The sequence below is a fragment of the Tachysurus fulvidraco genome, chromosome 4 (genome assembly GCF_022655615.1).
Source record: "Tachysurus fulvidraco isolate hzauxx_2018 chromosome 4, HZAU_PFXX_2.0, whole genome shotgun sequence".
NCBI lineage: Eukaryota > Metazoa > Chordata > Actinopteri > Siluriformes > Bagridae > Tachysurus > Tachysurus fulvidraco.
The window spans coordinates 5,137,315-5,164,244 of record NC_062521.1 but is presented as its reverse complement, the minus strand read 5'-3'; the positions used below and the strand labels follow the sequence as shown (position 1 = coordinate 5,164,244).

Below are 26,930 nucleotides of genomic sequence, written 5' to 3'. Positions count from 1 at the left end.
CCACACTATATATGCTCTTATTCAGTTATATGTACATATTACTACACCTTCTGTATAATCTCATACCCTTACTTATTATACTGCCACTTGTAAATAAGCCATCTATGCACTTCTGGTTAGATGTTAACTGCATTTCATTGGCTCTGTACATGTACCTTGCACAATGACAATAAGGTTGAATCTAATCTAATCTAATCTAACTATCCCTTTAAAACTGTTTTAGGACCACAAGTAGCTACTGGCATGACTGAAAATTAGCAGTAAAATCATTTTAAACAGCATTTGGATAATAGTTGGGCCTATTACCTCTTTACAAGGACCCATAGAGCACTCTCATACACAGACAGGATCATGACTATCCTTAGTACATAACTTATCAACCAGCTGTGGATTATAGCTTTGCACAATTAACTTACAAATATTGCATATACTAACAACATAAGCTCAGATAACATTTGGTTAAAGTTGAATTTAAATCTCACACCGAACCACCAAACTAGTTTGCAATGTTTAATCATAACCTACTGGTAGCAAGCAAACCATTGGCATGTAACCAAGTTTGCCATAGCAATCATTATTAGTACGTTACTAGGTCACTACAATACTGTCAATAATCGACTTATAATAACAAAAACTATAGCTTTGCACAATTAACTTACAAATAGAGCAATAATTTAAGCTCAGATAACATTTGGCAAAAATTTTTAATAATTGACTGATAACAAAATTTCAGCTCAGCTCAATATGCTTTTTTAAATTAGACGGCGAGTTTTTGAAAGTCATTAGCTCGTGTTATTTGGGTGCACATAGCTTACAGCGCATGCGCAATGACATTTTTCAATCTAACTATTTCAAACAACTCTTCCAGGTACAGCCAGGGATGTATAAGGGTTGCGGTTGGTTGGTCTTCCTGGCTACCAACTTCCTCGCTGGTGCTGGTGCTTGGTTGTTGAGACATGCTATGTCCAGCGTTGGGTAACTGAAGTGTGACGTGATTTGTGTCATGTGCAGGTGCGATGGGTCACGTACAAACCAATAGGGTGTCGAAATGGTATATGTTTATACTTTTCATCCAACCACAATCAAATTCACTCTGTCCGGATGGCGCAATTTATCTTGATAGTTTTTTTGAACGATGACAAGACGAAATGAAATAGGAGTAACAAGACTATTTTTAAAATGTAAGGAGTAGAAAGTACAGATAATTGTGTGAAAATGTAAGGAGTAGAAGTAAAAAGTCTGCTAAAAAAAATAATTACTCCATTAAAGTATAGATACCCAAAATTTCTACTTAAGTAAGGTGACGAAGTATTTGTACTTGAGCAGCCATGTTAATGTGGCATTCTGGGATTTTTTTTTTTTTTTTTTTGGAAAATTCACCTCACACTTACCAATAATCTCTCATATGACATGGAGGTGTTACTTTCTGTAATTAAAAAAATAAATAAGAGGTTTTTAGAATTGTGTATAATGTCCAGCTGTAGACATGCTCTAAAAGCTGCTAGGGCTGAGCACCTGAGCAAACTCAGAAAATAACCAGAACAATCCCAGGTTTTTATTTAGCACAGTGGTTAGATTAGCAAAAAAATAGAAATCTGAACACCAGTCTCACGTAAAGCTCTACACTCACAACTACAGTGCTTTACAAGTACAGGACAGGAAGTGTTAGATAAGCTTATTAATACAGCTAAATCAACAACTTGTTCACTAGACCCCATTCCAACTAAATTACTGAAAGAAGTGTTGAAACCTTTCTGAAGATGTAGAACACCTCACTCACTTAACCTGTTATTAGCATGCTTCCATTTGGTATTGACATCTTTTTGCTTTAAAAAAACAAAGAAAGCTCAACTCGAGTTGTGATGAAATAGCTAAATTGTCCAAATTAACTCAGTGCCTTAGAGAGATAAAAGATTGGATGAGCTGTAATTTTCTGTTGTTAAACTCAGATAAGAAAGAAATACTACTTATTGGTCCAAAAACCAGTACACAGAAGCTCTCACAATTCAACTTGACAACTTGACTTGACTAGTAGCTTGACAGTGAAAGACCTGGGTGTTATATTACACAGCAACTTGTCTTTTGAAAATCATATCGCCCATATTACAAAAACAGCCTTCTTCCACCTTAGAAATATTGGCAAGCTGAGAAACATCCTGTCTGTATCTGATGCTGAGAAGCTAGTTCATGCATTCATGACCTCTAGCCTGGAATATTGTAATGCATTACTAGTTGGTTGTCCTGCATCTTTAATAAACAGGCTACAGTTAGTACAAAATGCAGTTGCCAGAGTTCTCACCAGGTCAAGAAAGCAGGAGCGATTCTAGATTTTTTTTAGAGTGGCTCCAGCTTTCAAAAATAAAAATCACGTTAAAATGCAGGACATGTCGTCGATGGGAAAGAAAATTATTTATCAGTTTGATCCAAGAGTGAATTTTTTTTTTACTTTGCTTTTACGCACGTTAGATGAAATCCTAGAACCACCCCTGCAAGAAAGTGTGATCATATAACCCCAATTTTATCATCTCTATACTGGCTACCTGTTAAATTTAGAATTGATTACAAACTGCTGCTACTTACATACAAGCTCCCATGTATCGAACTAGTCTTCTAGCACGTTACGATCCTTCAAGCTCTCCGAGATCACAAAACTCAGGACTTCTGGTAGTTCCAAGAATATCAAAGTCTACTAAAGGCGGTAGAGCGTTTTTATATTTAGCTCCCAAACGCTGGAATAATCTTCTTGATAGTTATCAGACACACTTTCCCATTTTTGTATAAAATACTTCATCTTTTCTGATAATGTTGCAGACTTTCTGTACAGAGCACAATGTTCTTTTCTCACACACACTCACATACTCTCTCTCTCTCTCCTACACACACCCAGATACCTTGACCTTAGCATAACCTCCTCTCCCTGGCACATTTGCTCTGCTACAATACGCCTTGTGTGAAAAACATGATACAGCAATTGGGAGGTTTCCCGCTTTGTGATAACGGTCAAGCCTGCTTTTGCAGAAACTAGCATTAAGCTCCACAAACACACATTACGTCCTTTCTCTTTTTTGTACTATTATATATTCATGTTTGACATAATAAAGTTTGGACTTCTCTTTGAAAGACTGACGGGCGTGTTTCATTGAGACTTCCCCGAGTACTCGCCGGAGAACCAGAAACCAAGCAGAGGGCGAGTGGCTAACTTCAGGAATCCTGTCCAGGCGGCAGATGATAGAGAAATAATTCCTTACAGTATTATATTAATCTTTATATTATTCTTTATATTAACCTTTGTTCTATGTTTATGTTCTGTGAAGCTGCTTTGAGACAATGTCAATTGTAAAAAGCGCTATACACATAAAATTAAATTGAATTGAATTGTAATCAGTCCTCTTTGATAGATATCTTCAATATCCCACCACCCAAATGGCAGGACTGATTAGTCGTTGCATTGGTGTCAAGCAACATTTTAAGCAAGCCAACATTTTACAGTAAAATGGCCACACCAAATAGATTTGTTTGTTTATTTTCCACAAAAGATTTGTACATATTCCAACAAATAGTTCAGTGTTAAGACTGAAGCACAACGAAGCTTAATCATTTGACCAAGACACCCAAAACAGTGTTAGGGAGCAATAGATACAAACTGAGTGTAATGTCACATGAAATTCAGGATCTTCCTAAAATCATCTCACTGGCTTTATAAGTGGCTATAGCAGTTTCAGGAGCAGCTTTTCCTTTAAGAGAATTAAAACTGTTCATTCAGAGGTCCCAGACATGCTCTGAGTAAAGAGGATGTCTGGGACCTCTGAATGAACAGTTTTAACAGTTCTCTGTAAAGCAGAGACACAGCGCTACAGAAATTCTCCTTTAGCTCCTCGAGTCAGTTTGTGCACTCCACTCGTCTTTAACTCCAAACAAGGCGTCTGCAGTGATTCACCGCCTAAAACACAGTGAGAACCAGTTTCATTTTCTGATACGTGTTTGTTTACACTCACTATTCACTTTAACAGTAACACCTGCACATTTATGCAACTACCCAAACAGCCAATCATTTAGCAGTAGCACAATGCTTATAAAATCTTCATTTAAGGCATGAATATATTCCGGTCAAAAGCTTTAGTTAATGCTCACAGCAAGATGCTTTTCTGCTCATTATGGTTGTAAAGAATGTGGACTAGAGTATGATTCATGATTATATCCTTTTCTGATTGGCCAACAGCATACATAAGGAGGTGTATAGGTGTTCCTATTAAAGTTAATAGCCATTGTACATTTTACATCTAAAAGTTATTACATTTTACAAAGCTGAATTTGACGTTGAAAAGCCTACATTATTATTCAGAGTGATGAATGCGTAACCAAAAGAGTATTGTATCGGACCATATGCTATTCAAACGGTCAAGCAGAGTAAAGAGTGCATGTAGGATACTCACGTTACAGCGGATGGCAGTATCCATGTTCTTGCACCAGTAGGCTGGGCCCCAGCTGCACTGCTCAAGACCCAACAGCATCCGTTGCACCCCAGGACATGCACCCAGCTTCTACATCGTTACAACACACAAAACACACTCAGAACAAGAGAACCATAACTGTTTTGCTGCCAGGAAGTAATGAAACTAACAAGAGTCCTTTAAGATAATGCCTTTAAAACTAAAACTCTGCAAACCCGTACAGAATGCATGAGCGACAAGGAACTTTACCGTGCAGATAAATTCAGGGTCAAGGGCCTGCTGCAGCAGCTGGATGAGGAGATCCTCATAATGCTCAATGAATTGTTCACACTGCACACACGAAGAGACCCTCAGTCATTTAATGCAACTCAGAGCTTCAAGATACTTGTTAAAGTTATCATATTGTACATCATTGAACCTCATCAGACTATATCATAAAGATTAAACAGAAAGTTGTTTAGAAAAACTACCCAAGATTAGCTTTAATAATGCTCTCATCCTAGGACTTTTAGTGCTTGTGCAACGTGTGTGTGCGTGTGTTTGTGTGATTATACTCATGATCATCTCTCTATACTCATCTATGAGAATTCTACCAAAAATGGTGTCATTTATCCAATAACATCTATTTTTGTCCTGGTGACAGGTCATGTGCCACAGACGCATAACACACCTGAACGCTGTATTCAACAGGCATGATGATGCAGATGATCCTCAAATTCCGCTCCAGTATGCCACCTGCATATTGCATGAATACCTTGCATATTCCACACATTCCAGCTGCCTCGTTCTCAGCCTTTACCATCTCTGCTAAAAGAGAACACATACAGAACAGCCAAAAAGGAAACTAAATTGTATTGTGTTGTAGACGGTCTAGCTGGACTCACGAGGGCAGGAGGGAAAAGAAGCTTTTTGCACATTTAGATAGAAACTCACGGACGAAGGTGCGACTCATGTCCCTGCACAGGCCCAGAAGGCTGCAGACGGTCTTGGGATCAACTTCCTGGATCAGTAGCTCAATGATCGTCTGGCCATAAGTATCAATCAGGTCCTTACACTGAGCAGAAAGGGTAGAGGGCAGGATGCTGCACACTTTCTCCAGAGCTTGCACCACTTCATCCTGGAATTGAATGAGAATCAAATTAACTTATAGTGGAAGGATAGCAAATTAATCCTGAAAAGCAATCAAAAGCAACATTAAGCCATATATGACAATTTCTACTTCATCGTACGCTGTTTAACTCATGTGAAGAAACCTGACAGCGTTTCATTACTGAGCAGAAGTTCATACCACAGTGGTCTGGTCCTGGATTAAGCTTTCAACCTCCTTCATCACAAAATACCGACATTATACTGAATATTCATATTAATGTGGTGGAATTCGAACACCACTCTCAATCCTCAAGCAAAACTTCCCATTTGTGTGTTTGTCAGATCTAACACAGATACACAGAAGATTAAAACACGCAGCAAAAACATTGCTGTATGTCAGCTCAGTATTTCAGCCTGTAGTCGTACTGTAACAGTGAACACAAATGAATCTGAACTGCTTCCTGTCGAATCTTTATACCCAACCTGGCTCACTAACCTGCACACTAAATATAGCCAGTCATAAACTCATTTTCTACTCAAATGCCTTGTACATATTCCTAACAACACCTCAAACATCAGAACTATATTAAGACCCATTTCCAAGTTGCATCCAAACCAAAGTACAGCCGAGTTACTGAAAGCAATCGTGCAGGTTCTTCAGTTAGATCATGCAGCACTGTTTACAGCCTCCAGGGTAACTAGAAAAGCAAAAAATGTTAATACCAAATGGAAGCATGCTAATAACATCATAAAAGTTACGTGAGGTGAACACATCGGTCAGGTGGATTTATAAAAATGTTGAGTTCATATTGTAAGTAAGCCATCTACATACATCACAGGTTAGCAGGTCAGCCACAGGCATGTAGTTCCACAACAACAACAAAAAACAGAAAACAGCATGAAACTAGCAGAATGCTAGAGACCTACCTTTTCCTGTAGACCAGGGGTGTCAAACTCTGGCCCGTGGGCCAAATGTGGCCCGTGATGTAATTATATTTGGCCCACAAGATCATATCAAATAACTAAAACACTAATACTACAAATCCCAGAATGCCTTGCCACTGTATTGACGCATAGTCACAAACAGCAAACGCCCCTCATTCTCTGTTGACAGTCGTTAGCAACCATGTTACAGTCACATCGGGCATGTTAATTCCACCCTCCACAAAAATGGCCAAACGAAAGATGGACAATAGGAGCTTTCAAGACATGTGGGAGGCAGATTATCTGTTCACAAATATAAAGGACAGACCTGTTTGTCTTGTGTGCTAACGGGAGCTAATGTGTCCGTAAGGAAAGAATATAACATAAGAAGACAATATGTAACGAAACATTATGAGAAGTATAAGGACCTGGACGTAAAGCAGAAGATCCAGAACTCGAAGGAGATGAAAAAAAAGTCTGGTTTCCCGGCAGACTACGTTCATGAAAGCAAAATCAAAAGTGAAGCTGCTGTAAAGGCTGTAAAGCTTTATTGCGGCAGCAGAGATTGCAAAATCTGCCCGGCCCTTTAATGAGGGAGAGTTTGTCAAAAAGTGTATGGTCAAAGTTTATGAAATGAACACTACTGATGTGTCTTTTATTTCAAATTTACTTTCTTATATGTTTGTAATATCAAGCTCTGGTTGTACCAAATCCTGTGTTTAAGCAAAACTAAAGTTTGTTTCCATATGAAAAAGGTTGAACATTACATATCAGTTGCAGTTAATTTTTCAATAAATATTCAGTTTGGCCCGTGACTTTATCTCAGTTTTATATTTTGGCCCACTGTGAATTTGAGTTTGACTCCCCTGCTGTAGACCAAAGAGAAAGCAAAGGGACAGAGTGAGAGAGAAAGAAGGCAAATGAAAGGTGGAATAAAATCAAGAGAAAAGTGATTAGAAAACGTGAACATGACCAACAGACAAGCCGAGTGGCTGTCAGACTGGACATGGGCTCATCAGTGGTGTGCCAGTCTGGCTGTGTACAGCCTGAACTCTATATTTTAGACCTTTAACACAAGAGTCAGGATAATCTACATTTTTTATTGGATTGCTTCATTTTGTTTAAAGGTAAAATGGGGATATACTGACCATGGACATGAGCTGCTGGAAGATTAGAGGTGCGTACTGACTGACGTACTGCCTGCACTGTGGAAAAAAGATACACAAGATGGTTGGAGGGAATTAATGATTTTCAGGTCAAGTCTGTAACACTTTCTACAAAGCAGAAGACGAGGCTCAAAAATCTTGACTGGTTAAATATGAAATCTGATGCAGAACTTTTTTGAAACTAGAATTAAATCGAGGCTCTTACAATATCTGCAATACCAGGACCCAGCAGGTCACACTGGCTCTCAATCTGTGCAATCATGGCATCGATGAAGGTGGTGTTTTTCTTGGCCGCCGTTTGAGTGTCCGTGATGAACTTCACGCAGTCGTCACACACTTCGTTACCCTCCTGTAGAAAACACACCAATTAGCTGTAATGAACCATACGACACAGAAAGCCCACAGACTACAGGCTGAAGAGAGTAAACAGACCTTGGCGGTGGTCTCCTTCTCCTTATTGGCATTCTCCTTGGGGTAAAGGAGCTGAGGAATGTTGAGGAGTAAAGGATTGATCCTCTGGGTCAGAGGCAACTCAGGAATCTCATTTGATATGAGCTGGGCTTTGGCAAAAACCTCCTGCTGGGTTACACATAGGCCAAGAGCGCTACAGATCACATCTGGGTCGTCCTGAAAAGAGATAACAGAACAGGATAGAAATTTTTAAATCATTCATTGCACATGAAACAGGAAGGTGCAAAGTGGCTCATAAAGGATGAGGAACAAAAAGCCATTTGTTCCTCTGTCCATTAAAAGCCATCTTTTGTGCAAAACAAAAAAGAAGCCCAGGATAAAGACAACACAGAGAGGAAGCGCACTGAAAACACTGGGTTTTAATAAACATTAATAGCAACGCTGTCATAGTCTGGCAAAATAGCAAAAGGAGTTGTTGAAGTCATTTAGTCTAACTTACCAGCTCTCCTTTAATAATATCAATGAGGACAGGGAAGTAATTGTCCACAATTTCCTTGCATTGACTAGCCAGGCCTTCATCAGGAACCAACTGGCACGTTTTCTCAAGGTAGCTCAGGACCTCAGACTACAGACACAAAGAGAACAGAATCCTGTTTCACTCAAACTTACATGATGGATAATTACATTTATGTCATCTCTCCATCAACACACAAAATCCTCACCTCTGTTGAATTGTCCTTCACCAGTTTGTCCACCACAGCCACCACCTCTTTGCACAAGTCACATGGCACAGATTTCTTAAAAAGAAAAAAAAAAATTCAGGACTGAACATAAACAAGAAGGTGGTCATGGGGTGGGGGGTCTAGGGTGTGTGAAGAGACACAAAACTGACCACATGAGGCTGGTTCCAGACATTTTGTTGGCAGTGGGAGACGGCGCCACAAAGTGAAGCAGTCTTGGCATTTTGGCACCAGTACGGGGGTCCACGAGCACACTGCTCCGTTCCCAGGAGAGGGCTGGCCACAGCTGGAACAGTAACATCAGTTTCATTATTATCTTTCACAGGGCAAACAGTTACTGTCATCACGATCCAAACAAACAGTTTCAGGTACTTATGCTTCCTTTTATTTCAACCCAGTCTCACGGCAGTTCGTGACATAGGTCACGATATGTAATCTATTTGATTCGTGTTTGTGGAGACGGAGCTCCCTTTTTAACATGTCACAAAGCACAGACTTTCGATCTAATGTATTTCAATAGGAAGCATTTTTTGTGTCTGCACCACGTTTTTCTTTCTGCCAGTCGGAAGCATTGTTTTTGCTCATTTGTTATTCATTTTTAAACTTTAAGCACTACATTACTCAACATTTAACCAGGAGATTTTATTCTTGTTTTTATTGCTTTATATTCTGAGGGTACTAACCATTGTGCTATGATTTCTTTTCTGAGAAAAGCCGTTTTTTCCATCTATTTGGTGCGTCAAATCGGACAGTAAACTAAATACTACAGTAGCCTTATCTACTTTTACTTTGTTGAAGATGTCAGCTAAAACTACCTGATGACCCTCCGCCGATTCTCTTTTAATTATATCCACATCTTTCCTTCAGTACATAAACACGAAAGTGTGCTTGCTAATTCAACAATACGATGTCATGACCATCCGTTTTATTTGATTCTCCTGATTTATGCAGGCCGCGAATTCTCCTTCATTGTGCTCAAACCATTTCCCAGGTAATGTTACTTGAATGTAATGATCAAATTTGAACACTTAGAATTCGCGGCTTGCAGAAATCACCCAAACGCAAAGCGAACTGGGTTAAGATAGAAAAGAGGTGTTATTTGTGTAGTAACAGCGTTTAGCTCAGAAGTTATTGACTCGGGAAACTCCAACCTGTGAATATGTGGCCAACTTCCTGCTCCTTCAGTTCTCTCCAGCGCTGGAAAGCTGATCCTATATTAACACGTCCTACTTCTTGCCTTATCGTAAGCCTTTCTTCGCTTTCTATCTTTGTTTTTATCCTCCATGTCAATGATAAAAAAACTTTCTGCTAATGTCACACATGCGCACTGAACACTCTCTCCGATACATATTGAGAAGACACGCCCCTTTCTGCTCATTGGCTACACGCTTGTTTTGAATTTTGTTTTGTGGCCTAACGCAGTTTTCTGAAGCATTTCTCAAATATGGGAGACCCTGCCTTTAATGAGATTCTAAAATTGGATGCTACTCAGGACATAATGCCTGATATTGATTTACAACCGGCAAGTCGGTCAGACTTAAAGCAAAATAAAAAAAAAAAAATTGAGTCGGTGTTAAGTTGACAGGGTCGGTCGGGTTACGGCAAACAAGAATATTTTTAAGGATGGCCTTATTGTTAGTTCTATGAAATTTTGCTACGAGTTTACTGGTCTGGCCCCCTTGAGATCATATTAAGCTGTATGCAGCCCCCAGACCAAAATGAGTTTGACACCCCTGCTCTAAACAATCACAATCAAAAAAACATTTTCCAGATAAAGAAACAAAACATCATATGTATAACTTATGATACTAAAAAGCCAAAAATCTTAGTAGCTCTTATTGAAAGCAGTTAAGAGTTTTATCCATGTAATACGAGAGGAGAGGATGAGGATGAGGGAGAGGAGGAGGAATCAGTTAAACAATGAAGAAAGACGTCTGACTAACTGAATAACGTCAACTCTTCCCCAATCTTAATCGTCCCTAAAACAACGCAACCTGCAAAAAAGTATTTTCAGTATTTTCCGATGTTTAAAAAAATGTTTAAGACGCACGAATCTGAAAATATCTAACATATTACCAATGAAGACCAGAAGAAAGCGGAGAAACATCATAAAATCACTATGGAGCCCCTTTTCTTGTTGAGTTGTCTGATTTTGATCACAGAGTGTTTGTATCATTCTCTGTCGCTGCTCCACTGTGGTAAACCCCTCTTATAGTAATTTTGTCGTAACAAATATCTGCTGATAGTCACCTGATAATCAGCGCACCAATCCGGTTATTACATTCTTTTTTTTTCCCCTCCTCTCATGAGGTCCTATGATCTGACTCCAACTCTGACAGAACCCGTTCGTTGTACCAGTATTATGTTACCTCATGTAATTTTTCAAAACATGTAAGTGAGCATATTTAATACTATACATGATTAATGGTTCTGCTGTTATACCAGGGGTCTATTTTATCTTCTAGTCGCTGCTCTCCCCACTCTGTGTATTGCATGGGCAGCACTTATTTCACGTGATATTGCATCATCGGGGTGTGGCCTATTTGATAATCTAACCCTATACGCAGGGGCGATTCTAGGATTTCATCTTTAGGGGTTTTAGCCCTCAGTGAGAATTTAAAACAAGAAGAGTTTTATATTATATATTATATGACTACATAGTAAGCCAAAAGTTATGGTATTATTTAAAGTGGCAAAAGTGGACACCAAGATTTTATGCATGATGTAATGATGCCAGTCTTGAATCAAACAGTTCATGTATGCGTGCATTCTCAACGAACAGTGTGTCCAATGAATGCAGTCATTAATAAAAAATATTCACAAGACAAAGAACAAATAAATAAATGTTATTTTTATTTAGTATTGAATGGATTGTTTGCATTAATATTTTGTTTGTGCTACAACTCTGGTAATAAGAATAGTAAAATTTCACTGGTATTGGTATAACTGATTTTTATTTAAATGTAAACACAGTACTGTATGTATACTAAAGCCACACACAAATCTCACAAATCTCAAAGTTCACTACTATAGCAGAAACATGCAGTAGTAGTACAACTTTTTATAACTGTACCTCCAACAAACTTTTACTTGTGGGATGATATAAAATACATAATATACATAAAATCCCATAAAATACACGTTTTCAGATTGCGTAGGAAACCCTTCCCCTCTCTCCCACTAAGTAATGTGTCCTAGTTTGCAGGGGTTAGTATTGAAAACACAAGATCAACAAGTTGGTCTTACCTTGAACGCAGGTGTCCTTCGAAGTCCCTTCAGTCTTCTAACAAAGGATCCTCTTCTACTTCAAAGGTCTTCTACTTAATCTATTGTTTGAATCTTTAAATGAAGGAGGCAGACTTAGACCTTTTTGTCTTTTCAGGATCCTCACAATGGGAGGCCTTGTTTTTAAAAGTAGTAGTAATACAAATAGGTGTGTGTAATATATGTAAAATAAAAAGAAAATTACAAATAAAAACTCCTTCAAATAATCAAACAGTATTGGAATAAGTAAAAGTTATTAAAATGCAAAGATTATATTATAATTATATGCTATTATATTATTATAACGAAGAAACATTCTCCAAGTGTAAACTTGCATTTGTTCTATGATGCACCTAAAGTATAACATGCACTAAGGCTGTCTACAACAGAATGCACACACACTGTGATTCAAGGCAGGCTTTTATACATGCTTTATAATTACTGTGGCCAGTTGGGTTAGGCTGTCAGGTTTGGTTGGCTTTATGCCTTTTATACTGTTACCATCTTATTTGACACACACTTCTCAGTTCCCAAACATATCTCGCCGTCGACTCTGTGTGCACTACTAATGTCTTTTTTGTCAATTTGCGTGCAGATACTACCAGTAATACACAGTGGGCTTCTTAGGCTTTCACTACAAGAAACAGCTTTTCATCTAAGTTTACAGTAAAATAAGCAATATTAATCTAATCAACTCTATTACAGGAGAATACATGATTTTAAGAAAAATAATTTTCTTTATTGGAATTTAGTGAATGCCTGTATTCATGCGCACGGACAGGCACGGGGAATTTTTGCCCAGAACAAAGTAGTGTTAAAATACACGTTAGAGGTGTGCTTATTAGACACTTCAATATTATTGTTATATTATATTCAATGTTATATTGTTATGGCTAACGTATGTGCTGGACCCAGTGTAAATGGTACAGAGTTTGTTTAAACAAAAAAAGGAGATTATGACATTAATGTTTATTTGCGTTTGTGGGTAATTTCTGATTATTAGAGAAATGTATTGTGTTCATTGTCTTTAAAGTTAGATCTGACATATAAAAGTGCATAAAAGTATGAAAGTGCTGAGCAAAACAAAAGTTCAACAATTATACAGTTTCAAAAAAGTTGGTACCACATTACAGAGAAGGGGAATTAAATATGAAAGACAGTTGGGGAAAATAAGTATTCAAGACCATCAGTTTTTTTAATTAAACACAGTTCCTAGGCAGCAATTCCCATAAAATTTTGTCCCAGCGTTGATATTAACTCAAAAAATCTACACAGATAAAGAAATCATAATCTTATAATCCATGAAAAGTTATATTTAGTTTTAAATGGAATGACACAGGCGTAAAGTATTAAACACACTAAGAAAAAGCAGTACACCAAGAAAAAGCAAAGTAGGAGATAATTACAACAGGGGCCGTTCTAGACCTTTTTTAGGGTGGCTTCAGCCTCCCTATCTGTGATCTCTGCCACCCTAAAACTATAAGTATAATTTTTACTTTCAAAAATAAAAAATAAAAATTACCTTAAAATGCAGGACATGATGTCGATGGGAAAGAAAATTATTTATCAGTTTGATCCAAGAGCGATTTTTTTACTTTGCTTTTACAGGCCTACGTTGTAGTCTTTCAAAAGTGCGTCTTCAGCTGTCTGCTTTATTTGAACAGAGAAGCACAGTCAGTCAGAGCTGGAGGCGTTTATCTATAACGTTAATCAGCAGAAATCCGCAAAGACGGTCATAGAAGGTATTTTGGAAATGTTTTTGCCTTGTTAGCCTGCCCTGCAGCAGTGCTTTCAGTGTTTTTTTTTTATTATTTGATTGAAGTATAAAATAATCAATTAAAATAATAAAAGGTGTTAGGGTGGCAAAACTCACCCCCTCATCACAGGATAAGTGAAAGTGTGTGTCTACCCTTGCTTTAATGGATATTAAATTGCCTAGGCTAATAATGAAGAGAGGTAATAGATAGGAGAGTAATTTTTATATGGTCTCTGTACACTTGACATGCTAATACTATATCATGTTTCATCATAGTACATGGAGATGAAGAGAAGGACAGCAGAATGACACGTGAAGACAGGGAAGAAAGGGACAGAGAGGCCGACTGTGAAGCCATAGAGAGACAAAACAGAGACACAAATGTAGATAGAGGAGAAGACAGAGAGGCAACATGTGAGCAGAAAGAGATGTCTTACTTATTGACCGTTTTGCCTCCATGAAAGATAGGAGATACAGCTTAATAATACCATCTAAAAATTAACTGCAAAGAATTTGGCACTCATGAGGATGTAAACAATGTAATGCTATTTGTGTTCAAATTGTTTGCAAAGAGGTTTTGTGTCTGTTATTCCCACAAAAGGAATTAGTTTTCATTATTTATTTGGAGACATTTATTTTAAAATGTATGCATTGTGAGGATGTATTTTATATCATCCCACAAGTAAAAGTTTGTTGGAGGTACAGTTATAAAAAGTTGTACTACTACTGCATGTTTCTGCTATAGTAGTGAATTTTGAGATTTGTGAGATTTGTGTGTGGCTTTAGTATACATACAGTACTGTGTTTACATTTAAATAAAAATCAGTTATACCAATACCAGTGAAATTTCACTATTCTTATTACCAGAGTTGATAGCACAAACAAAATATTAATGCAAATAATCCATTCAATACTAAATGAAAATAACATTTATTGATTTGGTCTTTGCCTTGTGAATATTTTTTATTAATGACTGACTGCATTCATTGGACACACTGTTTGTAGAGAATGCACACATGAACTGATTTGATTCAAGACTGTCTTCATTACATCATGCATAAAATTTTGGTGTCCACTTTTGCCATTTTAAATAATACCATAACTTTTGGCTTACTATGTAGTCATATTGTAATGACGAGGAGGCATACTGCTGGGGATCCATTTGCAGCAGAGTTTACTTAAGGATAAACACAGATCGGAGTCAAACAGGCGGGGGTCAGAACCGGCAAAACACAATATCAGAGAGAGAGAGAGCAGAATCCGAATCGGGGACAGGCAAACGGTCGGGGCAGGCGGCAAACAATCAGAAAGTCAGGAAGAAAGAGCAGAAGTAATAACCGGGAAAACAGAACACAGAAAACGCTCAGAATGACGGTAGTAACACAAGTCGAGACCTCGCACCGGTATGGAGTAGAAGCGTGGTATTTATGTGAATGGGAAATGAGAGACAGGTGGTGGTGCAATCAGGAGGCGAGGTGGCTGATGGGGAGTGTAGTGCAGAAGTGCGCTAGTACTCCGGAGACGCGTCTCTAGGGCGACGCTCCCGCGGTGGTTCGTTGCTCATGACACATATAATATATAATATAAAACTCTTCTTGTTTTAAATTGTCACTGAGGGCTAAAACCCCTAAAGATGAAACCCTAGAACCACCCCTGGATTACAACAAGAAGTTCTACCTCCTGTCAACTCTGTTAGTGCATCTCCCAAGACTGTAATCCGGGTAATCAGGTTACTAGTTAAAACAAAAAAGAGAGAATGGAAAGTTCTAGAAGGAAAGTTGTTTTGTCCAATCATGGCTCTCATTCCAGTGACTGGCTCTACTAAGAGCCATCTTTCATAAGCCAATCTTTCAAGAGCACTTTCATAAGCCCCGCCAACCACGCTGCCTTTATTTTGCACGGCATTCGCAGCGTGAGGGAGCAAGCTGAGTCAAGATGGCGCAGCTAACACTTTTTTTTTTAGCTTTATTTTTTATTTTATTTATTAATGCGATAAACCAACAATACAATGAGATATATTCTTTAAAATACAAATACACAGCAATAACAAAAAAGAAAAGAAATAACAACAATGCCAGAGGACAAGAACAAAATTATAACAAACAAAAGGAAAAGGTTGCTACCCTATACATGAAATCTGCTTACAATATTATAAGCTCGAATTGCCTTTTTGCTTCGACAATTACACAAAACAGAACAATAAAGCATGAAATCATTTATAAAGCAAATAAAATTTGGTTTGGAGCCAGACCATTTATGAAATATGCCTTCTCTTTTTCAATCCCATGATCATTAAAGTGTATCATTACATCGAGTCCACTCAACTGCATTTCAATGTTCAATTTTTTCTTAATTAAATTCTCCACTTCAATCCAAAATATTTTTGTCTGTATGCAATGGAATTTCACCTTTACAGAAATTACAGGAGTAATCAATATCTAATTTAAAACATTCCAGCACATGTTTTACCGGGTATATTCTATGCATTATTTTAAAAGAGACTTCTTTTACTTTATTATTAACATAGAATTTATCCACTGTTTGCCAAGCTTTACGCCAATTCACATCCCCAAACACAGAAGACCAGAAAAAAATAAGCTGGGGGATAAACAATATTATTAAGTATATTCCTAATATAGTTATTTGAGACTCTATTTTGTAAAATATTTGTATTACCAATAAATATTTCACCCTTGATATCTAAAATATATCCTCAGAAGGATCAATACTTTATGGGGAATTGCATCCATTACAACAGCAAATTCTTTAGGTCTAACTCAGGGGTCGGCAACCTTAAACACTCAAAGAGCCATGATACATCTGAAAAATATTTTATGCATTTCACTGCTTTACTGATTTCATTCATAACTTTCACAAACAAGGCAGTGTCATCTGCAACTTAAATGTTTTTCCTAATGTTGTAATTCCTTGAAAATGTCCATTTTTTGATGTGAAGGGCCATTATTTGTGTTGCTAATAAAAACAAAAAGGGCGAGATCGGACATCCCTGTCTAATCCCTCTATTTATTTCAAATCTTCCTAAACCTTGCTAATTTTACAGAACTGGGACATCTTGTATAGAGTTTTGATAGCTTTTTGAAAAAACTTCCAAACCCCCCAAAAAATCAATTGCTTTAAATAAAAAGTTGTAATGCCTTGTGAAAATCAATAAAAAAGATAAAACTATCATCTAAGACTTATTCATTGTAGTCTATCATATCTAGTCTATCATATCAATCTAATATTATTACTAATGTGCCTTCCTTGAATAAATCCAGTCTGTTCCCCATCTATAATATTTTCCAATACTTTTTTTTAGTCTTTTGGCAAAAATTAAAGCAAATAGTTTGGCATCATTATTTTATAGACTAATGGGTCTCCAATTTTCTAAATATAGAGTATTTTTATCTGGTTTTGGAATTAATGTAATAACACCTTGCCTTAAAGAAGTGGGCAATTCCTCCTTTTCAAGAGATTCTATGAAGACAGCTACCAAAAAGGGAGCTAATTTATCTCTAAATATTTTATAGAACTCACTAACAAGTCCATCATTACCTGGAGAACGATTATCCTGAAGGCTGCCAAAACATTCTTTAACTTCCTCTAATCTTAAATCACCATCACAAAACAATTTAAAATCATCATCAATAACTTTGGCATTGTCTATAACACTATCCAGAAAGTCATTCAGATCAGTAGATACAAAATTGGAAGTACAGTGATGCCTCGAGATACGAGTGCTTTGACATACAAATTTTAATACATTAATTTCCTATGGAGAGTCGCAAAGACGCTGCGTGAGGTGCCGACCATCTGCGGATCCGTAATTTTCGGATCCGTTTAGCTTTGGATCCGTTAAAAAATGTGCTTGTGCGACTACACCGCATCCAATATGCCGACAGGTTTTTATTAAAACGACCGGCAGATGTTTGTGAGGAAAGATTGACAAAAAAAGGCAAAAACAAGTGAAGAGAAAAGCAATGAAGAAAATTAAGCAAAATTAATGTAAAGAAAACTTGTAAAGAAATTGTAGCAATTAAGTTCTGTTAAGTTAAGAGAATTTCAGTTCTGTCAGGACCACTTTGTCAAAAGAGAATTTATTAGATGATATGCATACAGTTAATGTTGTTGGTATGGTTCTGTTCTGGGCAAGAATCCACGCGCCCGTCCGTGCGCATGCATGGACAGACCGGAAAGAGCAGCGAAAAATGGAATTGACCCACCATATAACAGAACCAATAATCATGCATAGTATTAGATATGTTCGCTTATGCGTTTTTGGAAAGTAATAAAAGAATGAATGGATGGATAAAAAATAGTGAAGTTGATTTAAGTTCATTAATTTTAGTGAAGTTTAGTTAAGTTCCATTTAAGTGTAAAGTAGCATTAAGAGTGTACAGTAGCGAGTAAGTGAACGAAAGTGAAAGTGTAATTCCTCCTAACTCCTCCGCCTGTTTACTCCACCCTCAACCTCCATGCACATCTTCCATAAAGTAAAACCAGTTTTTTTTTTAACATTCTCTTTTATTACTGTATGTTTTTATACAATATTTGTCATTTATATATACAGGTACTGTACATTTTTCATATTCAAACACATAAACAAAACAACTGGAGTGGAATTTTGCGAGCTGGAACGGATTAATGGGATTTCAATTCATTTAACCGGGAAACTTGCTTTGAGATACGAGCAATTTGAGATACGAGCAAGGTCACTGAACGAATTAAACTCGTATCTCGAGGTATTACTATATAAAACTGAGTAACAAACTTTGGTATCTTTTTCCATCCTCTGTGACTGTATTATTAATTAACAACTTGCTTATAGAAGTCAATTCACCACTTCTTTTAAAGTTTCTTTCCCTCCATCAGTTGTTTAAAAAAACTAATGCAACTGAGTTAAACACTCATACGTTTATAAAACATTAAATCATAACCATTTCCACATGTTGCTGTATCAGTTCAGTGATTTACGCATGCGCAGTAACAACAGCTCATCAGTTCTCAGTATGTCGGACGCGTCCGAAAGAATCAATTCTCAGTTCAGTGTACTGATGATTCGCTGTATCAGTTCAGTGATTCAAGCATGCGCAGTATCAACAGCTCATCGGTTCTCGGACACATCCGAAAGAAACAGTTCTCAGTTCTGTACTGATGATTCGCTGTATCGGTTCAGCAATTCACACATGCGCAGTATGAACAGCTCAAGCTCACCGATCTCTCAGCACAGCATGTCTCAGTTCCGTGTACAGGAGTTACATATACTCCGGGATATTAGTTTATTTAGAGTCGGACCGACTGTCAGGCATAACCGAAAGTGAGTAACTTTAGTAACTTGTAGATCAGCGCTGACTCAAGACACGAACTGTTTAGAACATACCGTATCAGTCCGATTTGGTGAACTGGTTCATCCAGTTCACTAAAAAGAACCGGTTCAAAAGAACGATTCGTTCATGAACCGGCCATCACTAACAAGTTAAAAAATTTTAACAGATCCAACGCTCAAAACAGATCCGCAGATGGTCGGCACCTCACGCAGCCCGACTCTCTATAGGAAATGAATGACTCCCGGTTTATCGGCCGCGTTTGTACAGTGGAAACCCGGCTTAAAGGCGGCTTAAAAAGCCTATTTTCTCCCTCCTCCCTCCTCTGACTCCGACGGAACTCGCTCATTGTACCAATATTATGTTTTCAAATCTTCATCATGTATTCGTGTTGTTTTTTCTCCCTCTTCCTTTCTATCTATTTTATTTATTGAATTATTTTTCAAAACATGTAAGTGAGCATATTATTACTCAGTGACAGAGCATCTGATTGGCCACCCCAGGTGCCACCCCGAATTTTTATTTGATATTTATTTGGCATTGGATGTTTGATGCTGATTGACATCTCATTTCACCTATCAATTGACATCTCATTTCACCCATCGTCTTCGTTTGACGTTTGGTGACTTTCTGTAGGAATAAAAAGCAACAAAAGAAAGCCATAGAGCCGGAGTACAATAGATGACAAGAGAATAAAATGTGTCTTGACTGGAAACAAGTCGTTGGTTCGAGGACTTGTCACAGGAATACAATAATAAATGTCAAAGAAGATCAAATCAAAGACAATGTAGCAGGGGCAAAAGTGCTGGAGGTAAAACACCTTAAAACAACCAGAAACAGGAAGAAATGTGATAGCCTGTCTGTTATTTAAGTTTGATGAAGCAAGACTTCCAAGTAAGTTATTCATAGGTTACGTGAGCTACGAGTAGGGCTGGGCGATAAATCGATTTTATCGATTAACTCGAATGTGGAGTTTACATCGATTTGTTTGAATAAAAATTGGTTTTCTCTATAACATCCGCTGTTGCTCCCCTCTGGGTTCCCGTAGTTTCGAATGGGCTCAGCCCTTCCCCCCGCGCATTTGCCATAGAGATACACAAACAACATGGCAGCGAGCAGGGAAGAACTTTTTCCCAAGAAAGGCACAGGTGTCATCTGTCATATGGAATTGGTTCGGTTTTGCAGCGTCAGACGCAGAACAAACACCCCGCTGCAAAGTGTGTTTAAAATCTGTTGCTAGCAAAGATAGCAGTACGAATTAATTTACTGCAGCACCTTAAACAGAGGCATGCTGTCGAGTTGGAGAGATTTTGCTTCCTGCGAAATGAAAAAGACCATGGCAGCACAAGCACACCGCCAAAAATCAACCTACCATTTTATAAACATTTACAAACTGTATCCAGTATGATAAGAAGGGTGCTGTTGGAAAGCGATCATGGATGCAGTGAATTCCTTTTATACACATCAACAAACATTATACTCTATATTGTGTATTGTAACTTATGTAAAGTCGCATATTCACAGATATGTTTCCCGAGTCAATAACTCCTGAGCTAAACGCTGTTATTATACAAATAACACCTCTTTTCTATCGTAGTAATGTAGAGAGGCAGCTACAACCCAATTTTTCTGAAAATCAGCTTTAATCCACGTTGGACAAAATACATAAGTCTCTATGTGCGAACACCTAAGAGACAAATTCCAAGGGACCGTCTGCAAAGTGCAAAACCTGAAAAGCGAATACTTTAAAAACAGTCAATAACTTCACTGTAATACACTGTACTGTTTTTTATATGAAAAATCATTAAAAAATTATACAAAAATACATTTCCCCCAAATATGTGTTGTAGAATAACTATCAGGACATCAGTGGTGTGTGAGCTGAATTTGGTGACAGTATTATAGTATTCGCTTTTCAGGTTTTGCACTTTGCAGACGGCCCCTTGGAATCTGTCTCATGTGTATGTATATAAATATACAGGAAAAATCTATTCAAATCATAAATAGAATTTTTTGTGAAAAAATCAGGGATTTTTATTTTAGGCCAAATCGCAGCCCTAGCTACGAGGTCAGAACATGAATCCCTCCCCCACTGAGATGTTTTAAGTGCCAAAGATATGGCCATGTAGCAGCTGTGTGTAAGGGTAAACAAAGATGTGGTAGATGTTCAGGTGAGCAAGAGTACGGGAAATGTGAAGAAGGAATAAAGTTGAAATGCTGTAACTGTGGAAGGGTGATATAAATAAAGTGTCTAAGGAAAAGGAAACCAATAAACCAGAACTCAAAGAAAATAAAAGTAAGTCTTGTGAGAAATGTGAAAAAATTGAGGCAAAGAAAGATTTGTTAGTTGGAAAAGTGAATTTGTGTTGTTTATGGTTGCGGTGATAAACTCGGCACAGACAGACAGAAAGACAGAGAAGATCAAAATAATAGTTAAATCAGCAGAAAAATATCTAGGAATAAAAGGGCTTAGCTGTGAAGTGATGGAAGAAATGATAGTGACAGGAAGTTCAAACTTGCAGTCATGGGCTGGTGGCTCTTTATGGTATTAGCTATATTGCAATGGAACTCTAGAAGCCTTATAGCAAATGAACAGGTATTCAAGAGTTTTGTCTCAGATTTAGCAGACAGACCTCATGTAATATGTGTGCAAGAAACATGGTTAAAACCACAGTTAGACTTTGTATTGTATGGATATAATTAAATTTTGTTAAAAATGGGGTAAGATTTATTTGTAAAGGGACAGAACAGGAATCTGTTGTAATTGAAGTATGGTCAGGGAAAATAGCATAAAAATAGTAAATTTTTACAACCCTTGCACTAGATTAAGTGCTGATATATTGGAATTAGTTTGTGGATCATTGCTGGACAAACTAGTGGTATGTGGAGATTTTAATGTACACAGTACGTTATGGGGTAGTAAAAACACAGATATAAATGGATTAGCAATAGAGAGATTCATAGATGATAAAGAGATGGTGTGTATTAATGATGGAAAGTGCGCAGTATAATAGTTCAAGTAACACAGAGAGTGCCATTGATCTAACACTAGTATCAATTGGAATTGCAGGAATTAGTGCATGGGAAGTAAGGAGTAGACAGTGGGTAGTGATCACTATCCAATAATGGGGATATACACCAGGATGGAGAAGCATAGATAAAGCTGATTGGCAGACATTTCAAGAAATTAGTAAGTCTAAGTGTGTGGAAATACTGAGTAGAAATAACAGATGTGGAGGAAATGAATAGTGCCGTAGTCACAGCTATACAAGCAGCAGAAGAAACAATTCCTAAAAGCACAGGAAATAAGCAAGGAAAAAGCGTGCCATGGTGGGATGAGAGCTGTAGAATAGCAGTTAAAAAAAAGAAATAAAGCATTTAAACAGCTTAAAGCTCATCACACACTAGAAACTTTAATTGGCTACAAAAGGGCACAAGCAGTAGTTAGGAAAACAATTAGATCAGTCAAACGCATGTATTGGAAACAGTATTGCAATAAAATTGGAAGTGAAACTCAGTTTTCAGATATATGGGGAACAATCAGAAGAATGAGTGGATTAAGTACTGTAGAAATGTGGACATGCCAGTGTTATGTAGCAATAATAAGAATGCAGTTAGTACTGCAGAAAAAGCAGAGCTTTTGGTAGAAACCTTTGTGAAAATCCACAGTTCTGGAAATTTACAATAGATAAGCAGAATACGAATCAGACACTGTTGGAAAACCCTGGAATTAAAGTAAGTAGAACTGCATCAGTAGGAGATATAGACTTGCCTTTTACTATTAAAATGGGCTATCTTAAATGCATGACAAACAACACCAGGGAAAGAAGCTATATGTTATAGCATGCTAGGGCATATGAAAGATGTGTCACTGGAGGTAGTATTAATGCTGATTAACATGATACAGGTAAAATCCCACATGAATGGAAACAGGCAGTGATAGTCCCAATACTCAAACCTGGTAAAAATCCTGTCAAGTTATAGACCTATAGCGTTAACATCACAATTAGGGAAAATCATGGAAAGGATGGTAACAGATAGTTTAAATTACTATATGGAAGGCAAGGGTCCTTTTCCAGCATATTAGTCTGGATTTCGTAAGGGTAGGACAACGGACTGTTTTGTGCTTAGAAGCAGAAGTTAGGAAATTACAAACTGATTAATGGCTGTGTTCTTTGACGTCGAAAAAGCATATGATTTGCTGTGGAAGGATGGACCTCTTATCAAACTTAACAAATTAGGAATAAAAGGTAAATTACTCGGTTGGATATTAGACTCCATGGACAGAAGAACAATAGAATTTAAGGTTGGTACAGAGTATTCAAGTAGGCATATTGTGGAAAATGGTACCCCACAAGGTAGTGTTTGCTGCCCCATACTGTTCAATATTATGATAAATGACATTTTTGATCAGGTAAGCGGAAATATAGGCAAGTCACTTTATGCAGACGATGGAACACTCTGGGTGAGTCGAAATGTAGAATATTTAAGAAAGAAAATACGAAATGCAATAGACAAAGTTGAACAATTGACTTATAAATGGGGATTTAAACTGTCAATCCAAAAAACTCAAGTTATATGCTTCTCTAAGCGCCATAAGGTAGTGCCACTGAAATTGTATGGACAAGATTTGGAACAAGTTAAGATGGTGAGATTTCTAGGAGTTATTTTTGATGAGAGGATGACTTGGTGTAAACATACTAATAAGGTCAGAAATAAATTCAAGAAGATCAACAACTTGCTGAGATGTCTATCAGGGTGAGACTGGGGAGCGAGTAGAACATCGCTAATAAACATTTATCAGGCACTCATGAGAACTGCCTCTGACTATGGTTGCTTAGCATATATGTCAGCATCGAAATCTAACCTTAAAAAGCTTGATGTGGAGCAGGCACAGGCACTTCAGATTTGTACCAGGGCATTTAAACATAGCCAGTAACTGCATTACGGGTGGAGGCAGGAGAGATGCCGCTACGTATTAGGAGTGTCAAGATCATGTTGGCATATTGGACTAATTTGCAAGGACATAATATGGTGTACCCAACAAAAACTGTGTGGCAAAACTGCACAGAGCATAGCAAAATAAATTTTTACAGTTTCGGGTGGGTGGGGAATGCTAAGGCTCAAAATGCAGGTCTCAATCAGCTGCAAATAGGACCCACTGTGGCAATATCAGCAATTTTGCCCTGGAAATAGTTCAAAACTATGTAGCGAAGTATCAAGAGGAACTATTCATATTTACAGATGGATCAAAGCAGCCAGAAACAGGCCGTACTGGTGCAGCATTTTTTATCCCCAGCTATGAAGTAGCAGTCAAAAAGAGGACAACAGATTACCTGTCAGTATACACTGTGGAGTTAGTAGCAATTTTAATGGTATTAGGGTGGGTGGAGGAAAATAATCCAAACAAAGATGTCATTATAGCCTCAGACAGTTTATCAGCATTATTAAGCATTCAGTCAGGGAGAGCGTCATGTAGACAAGACCTCATTCATCTTGCTTCTCACACTTTACAATAAAATAATAGATGTCTCCTTCCTTTGGGTTCCTGCCCATGTAGGGGTGGAAAGAAATGAAACTGTGGATATACTAGCAAAAAACTCTACAATGCATGAAACAGTTTATGTGCACATAACAATAAGCAGAACAGAGGTCAAAACTATCATAAAGCAACACTCACTTAAAATACAGCAGGAATATTGGAACACAGCAAATACAGGACGTCACATATACAGTATACAAAATCAAGTAGCCACAAGCATGAGGAAGGGCAGAAGCCCAAGGGAAGAGATGCTAATCTCACGTCTAATGGGTCACACTGATTTAAATACAACATTGTACGGAATAAGAATACATCCCACTGGATTATGAACCTCATATGTAATTCCGACATTTGACAACAAGTCACTTGACCTGATCTGCAATAATCTTTAGTCAATAGACAATACAATATGCCCAGGAAAGCCATCAAGACAAAAGGAAGTCTATAGCCTGGACGGCTTGGAGAAAAGGTAAGCTCTAAACATAAACCATCAAGACCAACAAAGATGCTTGTTAAGCTCTGTCTAGAATGTCAGGCTATCCCAACTTCCCTGAACAAACCATTTAAGATGTCTTCTGGGCAACTTGTCACAATGTTGTCTAAAGTAGGTTCCATCCAGGTGAATATCTGTTAGTCATCATAGATGAATTCTTTATCTTTCTCAAACCTTTCCTGAACAATTGGTGCAGTGTTGCAGGTGCCCTATGGTGCAATTCTGATGATCATATGCCCATTTTAGTCACTTTCATTGGTGTGGAGGTGTCAGTATGGGCATTCTGACCAGTCTGCATGGCTAGGCAGCCCCATAACTAACAAACTGCAATTCACTGGGTGTTCCAACACCCGTCGTAGCCAGCACTAATGTTTTTAGTCATTTGTGCTACAGTAACACTTCCGTGTTATCAGACCATGTGGGCTAGCCTGCGCTACCCACATGCATCAGTGAGCCTTGGGCACCCATGACACTGTTCCTAGTTAACTGGCTGTCTTTCCTTAGACCACTTTTGGTTGGTACTGACCACTGCATATAGAATACTATAGAAATGCAGCAGATAAACATTCATTCCCAACGATTCTGTCAGTAAGACAATGGGGAAGTCGTGGCCTAATGGTTAGAGAGTCTGACTCAACCCTAAGGTTGTGGGTTCGAGTCTCGGGCCGGCCACGACTGAGGTGCCCTTGAGCAAGAAACTGAACCCCCCCAACTTTCTTCCCGGGCACCGCAGCATAAATGGCTGCCCACTTCTCCGGGTGTGTGTTCACGTTGTGTGTGTGTGCACTTTGGATGGGTTAAATGCAGAGAACAAATTCTGAGTATGGGTCACCTTACTTAGCCGTATGTCATGTCAATTCACTTCACTTTCACAAGTTACATACGAAATATTACACCATCTGTTTTGGTTCATAGACACCACTGCAGGTTTGCTTGTTAGTTTCCTCTGTAAAAGTTGAGCTCTGTCGGGCCATTGGTAGGGAAGGAATATATGTGAAATGGATTGTACAAGCTTACAGATACAGTTGCAGATGCCAACAAATACAGTTGCAGATGCCAACAAAAAATTGCTCCAGAGACATTGTTACAAACAGCATCTGGTGGAATTTAATACAGCTCCAGCGTGAGAATGGCTTATCTATCTATGTGGGAAAATCACCTCTGACCGTTCTCACCCTGGACACAACCTCTTTCAGCTGCTCCATTCTGGCAGGTGCTACAGAACTTTGCTTACTAAAACTGCCAGACACAGGAAGTTTCTTTCCCCAGACAATCCCCCTGATTAACAACTCACCATATTAATATTCACTGCTTCTTATCATAAGTAGCCTACTGCATTATCAGGACTATCAGTCATCACATCGTCTGTATATTTGTTGTGTCTCTTTGTCTGCATTGTTTTCTTGTATAGTATAGTGTTATTTATGTCTGTACCTTTGAGTGTCACAAACTGCTGGAACCAAATTCCTTGTGTGTGTCAACACACTTGGCCAATAAACCTGATTCTGATTATAAAAAATGTGTTATGTTGCAAGCAATATTTATAAAATGCATGAACATAAGGGCACATCACATGCATGTAAAACACTTAGCTATATCTTCTAAATAATGTTATGCCATGAAATCTGATTGTAATGACCGAGACAACACCTGAGAGGTTTACAAAAAAAAAACAACTTACAAACTTACCACTTCACAAAGAGGTTTACTGCATACTTTACTTAGCAACACTACATGCTTTCCGTTCGTATAACACAACAGCAATCGATG

The 26,930-nt window shown here is 37.9% G+C and overlaps 2 protein-coding genes across 6 annotated transcripts in view; one reads left to right on the top strand and one right to left on the bottom strand.

Moving 5' to 3' along the window:
- Nucleotides 1-26,930, top strand: part of LOC113655284 (prosaposin-like) — a 135,773-nt gene that overhangs the window by 17,460 nt on the left and 91,383 nt on the right. The gene's annotated exons all lie outside the window — the stretch shown is intronic.
- Nucleotides 3,508-10,978, bottom strand: LOC125141016 (prosaposin-like). Of its 2 annotated transcripts, none has more exons than XM_047812187.1 (12): nt 10,858-10,978; nt 8,934-9,067; nt 8,764-8,838; nt 8,541-8,666; nt 8,063-8,257; nt 7,836-7,979; nt 7,613-7,669; nt 5,385-5,568; nt 5,122-5,258; nt 4,701-4,781; nt 4,434-4,541; nt 3,508-3,940 (listed from the first exon to the last, which is right to left on the bottom strand). In XM_047812187.1, the coding sequence occupies exons 1-12, from the start codon at nt 10,955-10,957 to the stop codon at nt 3,905-3,907; spliced, it is 1,377 nt and encodes a 458-aa protein (XP_047668143.1). In that variant the 5' UTR covers nt 10,958-10,978; the 3' UTR covers nt 3,508-3,904. The 2 variants fall into 2 exon arrangements, with proteins under 2 accessions (XP_047668143.1, XP_047668144.1); XM_047812188.1 differs by having other exon boundaries at nt 5,122-5,255; nt 10,858-10,977.

Excerpts from the sequence above, each read along its gene's own strand:
- LOC125141016 (XM_047812187.1), bottom strand. The coding sequence starts at position 10,957 with ATGATACAAACACTCTGTGATCAAAATCAGACAACTCAACAAGAAAAG. Across the intron at positions 5,259-5,384 it reads CATGAGTCGCACCTTCGTCC|CAGAGATGGTAAAGGCTGAG; the intron begins GTGAGTTTCTAT and ends GTTCTCTTTTAG. Across the intron at positions 3,941-4,433 it reads ATACTGCCATCCGCTGTAAC|GCGGTGAATCACTGCAGACG; the intron begins GTGAGTATCCTA and ends ACTGTGTTTTAG.